This window comes from Diadema antillarum, unplaced genomic scaffold (genome assembly GCF_040938485.1).
Source record: "Diadema antillarum isolate AM-2024a unplaced genomic scaffold, OU_Dant_1.0 seq00000932_RagTag, whole genome shotgun sequence".
Lineage (NCBI taxonomy): Eukaryota > Metazoa > Echinodermata > Echinoidea > Diadematoida > Diadematidae > Diadema > Diadema antillarum.
Genome location: NW_027271783.1, coordinates 322,164 through 329,923, shown reverse-complemented (window position 1 = coordinate 329,923; position 7,760 = coordinate 322,164). Strand labels below are relative to the sequence as shown.

The 7,760-nt window shown below is 39.1% G+C and overlaps 1 protein-coding gene across 1 annotated transcript; it reads left to right on the top strand.

Annotated features, from left to right (window-relative positions):
* LOC139741492 (uncharacterized) lies at positions 1-4,034 on the top strand. The gene is made up of 4 exons (XM_071652075.1): positions 1-192; positions 1,683-1,795; positions 3,125-3,220; positions 3,704-4,034. The coding sequence occupies exons 1-4, from the start codon at positions 1-3 to the stop codon at positions 4,032-4,034; spliced, it is 732 nt and encodes a 243-aa protein (XP_071508176.1).
* Positions 4,035-7,760: the final 3,726 nt, after the last annotated feature.

Genomic DNA, 7,760 nt, shown 5'->3' with positions numbered 1-7,760 from the left:
ATGCTGCGAGTGGCCGTTGTTCCTTTCGTACACGTGCTCCTGCTCGTCCCGCGGCGCCTCGCAGCGGACGGAGCGACGCAGCTATTGGCCGCTCCGCCAGCCCGTGGCACTTGCAAAGTCTCAGAGTTATCATTCTCGAACCAACACTACTACTACGCTTGCTGCGAAGGAACCACAAGGGCAAGTCCAGAGGTATGCCTATGAAATGGGGTGGGGTGGGGTGAGGGTGGGGGTGTTTGTCATTTTTGTTTGGAATGTTGGTCGTTGCTGTTGTTGCTGTTGACGATGCTGGCGTTATTTTCATCAGACGTTTCGTCAGATATTTTCTTTTTTTCTGACAAATCTGCTCTTAACCAATCAGATGCAAGGATTTTTTGTAGCTTATTACAGTTCGGTGGAAAAGAAAATATCTGACAAAATGCTTGATGAAATGCCCCACTGGGATTGCTTTTGTTTAAGTCTATTTCGATGAATTCTTGATCGTTTTTTTTCTTTCTGGATGTTGTGTTTGCATCGTTAGATTTCATGAAAGCTTTATTTTCCAACAGTTATAACGCTTCATCTATTTGAAAAGGATTGTATAGTTTTTGGTTGAGACCTAAGCTCCGGTTTCCGTCATTTTTCTGTGAGATGATGAGAAACCTCTTATAAATTATGTAATATAATAAAGAGTATGTAATTTCAAAAGGATTTCAATGTTTATTTGACGAGAATCAGTTTTGATATGGCTGAGATATCCACAAAGAGCGATCCTAATAAAAGATGGGACCCACCTTTTATTATGATCACTTTGTTTTACTTTGTTTTTGGATGTCTCAGCTATTCCAAAAACGATTTTCATCAAATAAACTTTGAACTCCTCTTAAAATGGTACATGCTCAGCTCTGTACTAATTTTTATAAGTAGGTGGTTTTTTTTTATATCTCACAAAAAGTTCAAATCCCAATCCTCGTCTCCACCATTGCTATACCATCCCCTTAAACTAATTAACTGGTTAAAAATGATCTTAGTAATAATATAAGCCAATGACTTTGCCCCGTTTGACACGTAAAACACCGCCCACTTATACAACTATTCAGAGTGGGGAGGATCCGCGAGCACCTGTCGGCAGTGCGGGACAAGATGGCGAACCTCCAGTCGGTAAAAGATTCGCTTTAACCCTTTGTGTCCTAAGAGTCCCAACTGACAGAGAAAACCCAATAGCTTTATACACACTGTCCAAAGTGCCTGGCACAGAAAGGGTTAACCGGTACGTACTAGATACCGAAGGGAAGGGATAGATAGCGAAAACAGGCTTCCCATAGTAGGAGCACTTTGGTGCAATGGACAAGGGTCAGCACGCTGAAATGTCGGGTTCTTTGGTTCGAATCCAGACCGTTGAATTCTTACAGTTGAACAGCAAGATACCTAATCCGCAATGTCCCTCGTGGGTCAAGCTGTGAAAATGGGTAACTATTCATACCGATGTTAGCATATTTGAATTATGTAACAAAGCTTTCTGATACAAGAAACGATAATGCTATCTGAACTGAAGCAGTATCCCAAAAGGGATGATGTAATCATTAGTAATCATGACATCATTACTTTTATGATTATTTTAAGAACTATTACTATCTCATCATCATCATCATCATCATCATCATCATCATCATCATTACTTGTTTCTTTTCTACAATCTGCAGGAAGTGGTTAACTGGGACTGTGACCCAGAAAGGAAATCCTTTTCAGAGATTACTGATGAGAGTCGGGCGTTCTATTGTGGTGGAATCTCGGGAGAAAGGAACGCACGGAGAAGGTATGATTATCAGTCACCCCCCCCCCCCCTCCCCCTCCCCCCCCCCCCCCGCATGCCTTTGGATCTGACTTGGAGTACAAACTAGTAACAATTTGCAAACTTTGCAACGTTCCATTTGATTCATCGTATAGACGCCAGCATGTGTAAGAAAACAAAACAAAGAAAGAAAGAAAGAATAACTGAAACAAGGAAACATACAAAATACAAAGTACGTCGATATTTTGAAGTCTGCTGGCTGTTGCTTTATGGAGAAAGGTTGTATATCAAAATAAAGTACGAAAATTATTGGATCCCAAAGATTTTGATTGTAATTATATACTCAAATACGCAGAAATGATCTTATCATCAATTTGTTTGAATATACACAAATCTTGAATTATCCTTGTATTTTGGACATGACAATTAGAACAAATATATTCTTCTCGCCAAACTTTTGCATTCTTGTCGCTCGTAATAACCTATCAGGTACGACTTTAAGGTGAAAACGAGCTTTCACGTGCTGGACTCTATACCAAAAACACGATGATAGCAATATCTTGGCAAAGCGATCGGAGAGTATGAAGAGATGACGATTTCATCTTATCTTCAAACATGCGGGGTTTTTTTTTCTTTTAATGGATAAAACATGGAAACTTCCACAAATCTCTCATTGTATCCCGACCGATTTTGATAAAAGTTTTTATGGTTCTATTCGTCTGATTCTACTCTATTAAGAATCAAAGTCTACATGAGCATAAGAAATGAGAAAAAAATATTATCATGAAGCAGAAGATTTGGAATAGCGCACTTACAGGGGAGCATTTTTGGTATTGAACTACACTGTTTGAATTATCTGATGCTACGGCTTTTGCTATACACTGTATTACTATTATATAAGATACGAGTACAGAGTGGATTTGGCGCTATACAAGTTAGATTTATGCTATAATCATAAGGATGTGATGAATCGTTGTGCTGACGGTTTGGTAAATAATTCTGCATATGTAAGACTTGATCATTTCAATAATATTCTTTGAAAACCCCAAAGACAGGGAAAGTGACTCAACGAAAAGTGCCAATTAGAATTGTTAAATTATCTGATTTCATGGAAAAATATTTTAGTTTACAGAAAATGTCGAATAATTTCCCTCCAATGTTTACTAATTAAAATTGTGACACAGCGTTGTGGAAATGTAAACAGCAAAATACGGAATGACTATTGTGAACATTCGGATGTGACTCCACTTTGTTTCTCAATGACTGTACTTTTTTCCCCAATGACGCAACATGGCACAAACCCATGGTCACTCGCTCATCAGTTAGCTCTTTGTTTTCTCAATACTGGCACAGATGCGACGAGAGATGGCGCTGGTTGACTTCAGACTCGTGCTTCAAGTGGACGGAATGCTTCAAGGGTGTTTGCGAGTTTGAAGCTGTCGAGGAAGGGTGAGAAATTTTGGATTTTGTATCATTTTTTTTTTCAAGCCAGCAGATTATTCTAAGGCAGAAAACATGAACAAAACATAAAGGGGGTGCATTCGGTAGGTGCCAAATGTTCCTCCTTTTGTGTAAAGATAGGAGAGTGAGCTATAGGTCCAGATCATTCTTTTTTTTAAGTTTATTAGAGACAATGCCGATTGGCATATATCCGTAAACCGAAACACCATCTTGCATCGAAAATTAAATCATACATAGACACATACACAAATAGGAATGGTAAAGGGCTATGTGTGTGTCCGTGTGTGTGTTTATACAAATTTTGTTTCAAAATGTGTGTTTATCTGTTTCTGTATTGATTTAATAAATGCGACAGCAGAAGTGGCCCATCATTATGTTGATTAATTCAAATAACTAATGAATGTGTAGGAATGTCTAATTTTGAAAGATAATAATGCTTTATTGATATATGTTTTGACTTCACTTGATCAGGTCTGCAGCTGATGCGGCTTTCTGCGGCGATGGGCGATGCGACGAAAAGGAGTCCAGCGAATCCTGCCCGACGGACTGCTGCCCGCTCATAAGCGACCTCTGTGTCGTCACCAACAACACGTGCCCCGAGCGTTGCTGCAACGACAAATCGTGCTGCAGTTCGTCTGTAGGTGACATCAGCTCCGGCCAGTTCTGGCTGATCGTTCTCTCTGTTGTCGCAGGCGGAATTTTCCTCATCAATCTCATCTGTTGCTTGTGCTGTTGTTGTTGCTGCAAGAAGTGTTGCTGCCGCCGCGGCCGCATCAAGGACAAATCGAACGGACCGGTCTGATGATTAAAGGGACGCAGTCCTCGCGAAATTAAAAAAAAAAAAAAAATATGTTGTTGTTGGTACCTCCAATGAACTACTTTCATCAAAAACAAACTTTCAAATCACTAAATAAGCTCGTACATTTCGGTTAAAAAAGTGTGACTCTGCAAATGAGCAAGTCTTGGCGGAGAGTCATACGTCATCAATGCACATCTCTTTCCAGCGGTGTTCTGCTCGTCATCCCTAGTTATTTATAAATACATGTTTACTATTTATTTTTATATTAATTGTATATATAAATAGGCTTGAAATATTTTGTTTGAAATAATAATAATAATAATAGCTGGTTTTTATATAGCGCATTTCACACACTTCAGGGTTTCAATGCGCTTTACAGACTATCATTACCCCGGTCACTGGATACATTATTTCCAACCAGCACTAACAGTGCTCATTCTCCACTCCCTGGGGAGCATTCCAGCCAGTCGCAGCCATTTTTACAGGCGCGCACATGCTTATCAACCAACATAAGCTTTCTCATCCTACCGGGTACCCATTTATACTCCTGGATGGAGAGCAGCAATGTGGCAGCAATGCAGCAATGCAGCAATGCAGCAAAATAATAAAACCACATATTGTCACATTTTATGAAAAAATCAGATATGATCATTTTGAACACTTAAATTGGTTTTCTGAGGCACGGCTGTCAACTTGAGAGTAGGGCATCAATGACGTTGCACCTTTTGGCAGGCTCTTACACGATAGCTTGCAGAAATTATTCTTTAAAAATCGCGTACGGAGACAATTTTTTATGTCCACGCGTATAAATTGGTGAAAGGTTATATTTTTTACTCTTCTTAATTATCAGTACAGTGACAATCTCAGGACTGCTTCCCTTTAACAGTCAGAGCGCCCTCCGTATTCGTGTTTAGGTCAGTCTTGAGACAGGACACCCCATTGGGCTCTCGTCAACAACCCGTCGCTTCGCGTTAGTCACGATTTCGTCTCGTCTCAGCCTACTGCACATGCTGAAGTGGTAAATGATGGTCAATATGTAACCATATGTGGACTATCAACGTGCAATTTATGTCTTTCTTTCTCTTCTCTTTATTCTCAGTGTAGCTGTAACGACAACAGAAATCATCAAATACTTTCGTCACTGTGATGTGATTGTCTTCTTCGTCTTATCCAGTTTCTATGCATTGTTTGATGTTAATCCTTACTTTTTATTTAGCCAGTTGTAAATTTTCCTAATTAAAGGGGATGGCTAGTGACTGATCAGTGGGAATGCTGGAGGATGATTGTTCCAATCCTTGTGGGGATTCATTTAAGAGTACAGAATGTATCTATTGTTGTGTGAAAATTATTTGCTTCAGAATGGTATCATATTCATGTAATGTGCAGTTTAATGTTTCCAGGTTAGCGTGCCTGGTCAATGACGGGGCATTAATCTGCACATTACTCGAATATGAGACCATTCTGAAGCAAATAATTTTCACACAACAGTAGATATATAATGTACTCTTAAATGAATCCCACAAGGATTAGAACAATCATCCCTCAGCATTCCTACTGATCGGTTACTAGCCATCCCCTTTAAGGCGATGAAACTGATATATTGTGCATACATTATTAGTTGCTAAGCCAGGAGTATTCACAATGATAACCTAGGTCTTCCAAAATTCCTTTACGTAATATCTTAACTATGCAATCACTCCAGTTACGAGTCATTTCAGGATTACTTGGGTAAGAATGATACAGTACTAGAAGGGTTTCTGTAAATGGACGTTATTTAAGTGATTACCGTATATTAGTCAGTAATGATGTGAAACACATAACAAGTCATCACTAACAGTGGAAAAAATGGCTTGCAACCTGAGAATTTAATCTATCTACAAACCTCCGCTTTGTACATGTTTTTATTAACCAAGATGCGTTGCTGATTAAATTGATATTGAGTATAGTAGTCAGTAGTAGCAGTAGTTACTGTAGTAGTAGTAGTAGTTGTAGTAGTAGTACAGTAGTAGTAGTAGTAGTAGTAGTAGTAGACGTGGTAGTAGTAGTAGTAGTATCAATAGCGGTAGATTAACGTTTTCATTTTTCTAATCAAACAACAATAGTTTTCAGATATGAAAGATACATAAAGACCTGACTCACACAATTATTAATAACGGGGATTCCCCGAGTTTAATTACAATGCACGAAGTATGGAAGCAACGTGCTCTCTTGCACTGCTAAGATGTGTTACCGGCCATGCTTATCGTAGTCATGGACAGTACTAAAGGTTTGCCAAGACAGAGTGCCAAGTTTGTGTTTTCCTAACCTTTGAGACGCCAGAGATCTCAGACAGAAGTGAATAATAAACTCGCTGATGAGTGGGACCTACGCATGACATATGACTTTACATTATAGAGATCGCATATCGTCTTGCTCCTACTAGACTCAGCAACGGGTAAACTATGACATGTCGGTATCGGTTAACCCTGTGTGTGTGCTTTGAGTATCAATTTGGCACAGAAACCCATTAGGGTTGTACAAACTGTCCAACATACATGGTAGAGAAAGGAGTAAGCCTGTCTTTACCGTCGGAGGTTTGTTACTTTGTAGGCCTATCCATACTCGGGTTAACATCCAGAGATAGTTAAAGGGATCGTATAGTTTTTGAAGAGACCTATCTTCAGGTTTCAAAATCTTTGAATAATTTCAAAATCAAATATATTTTTTTTTTTATTGGGAGATTACAAACATAGCTAGTCCAAGGCATATTTTGTTGTTGCTGTTTTCTGTGTTGTTATCGTCCATACCTCCGTAGCTTTGTTTTGTAATGATTGCATTTTTTGACTTGTTCTGTTTTGTCAACTTAACTGACATTTTTTTTTAAATCTGTCAAAGGTATGTATGTTACAGTACACGGGTCAGCTACTCACAAGGACTTTTCCTTTCTTGCTGCTTCCCCCACCAATGGCATTGTCTTTGTATGTAGTCATACCGCCACATTATTTCTTATTGTATGTTGTATGTCCTATGAATTTTCTCTTTTTGTATCTCATTTTGTACATTCATGTTTTATTGTATGCTCTGTATATTTTTAATGCTTGGTGCAAATAAACTAAACTGAAACTGAAACTGAAACTGAAACCGAAACATCTTGACTTGGTTTTATTTACATATAAGTGCCTATAGTGACACTATTATTACAGTATTGTAAACACTTCTCGAGACCATGACTCTGAGCCACGCACCAGAATTTCTTAGTTTTGGCGTCTATCTATTCATGATGATATTGGCGATTAACTCCCGACGTACTGTTCATTGCAAGTAAATCGACAGATTATCAGAAAAAGATTTCTACGATTGTGCGATGTTTGATTACGTATCACAAAAAACGGAGAAATCTTAATCCGCAAGTTTGCGATTATGGTGACTTATCATCCGTCGGTATTACCAAGGCCACAATGTTTTCTCTGTAATCCTAGAAGTCTTTACCATATGCAGCTTTCATTGAAATACATGAACAAAATGCCGATTACACTTTATATAATATTCATAAAAGCAGCGTTCCCTACCGTAAGTTGTCCCGTGTCAGTTACGCACCCTCTGACTTCCGAGCCAGGCGCAGAGCTAGCAGTGCTCTATCATGCTGAATGCTGATTGGTGGAAAAAGTTGACTCACTCCTCTGTCTGTTCCGTTCACAGCCGCCGTCTGCGGAAAGCCTACTTAACCACGGTAGAAGTTGAGTGTGGTGC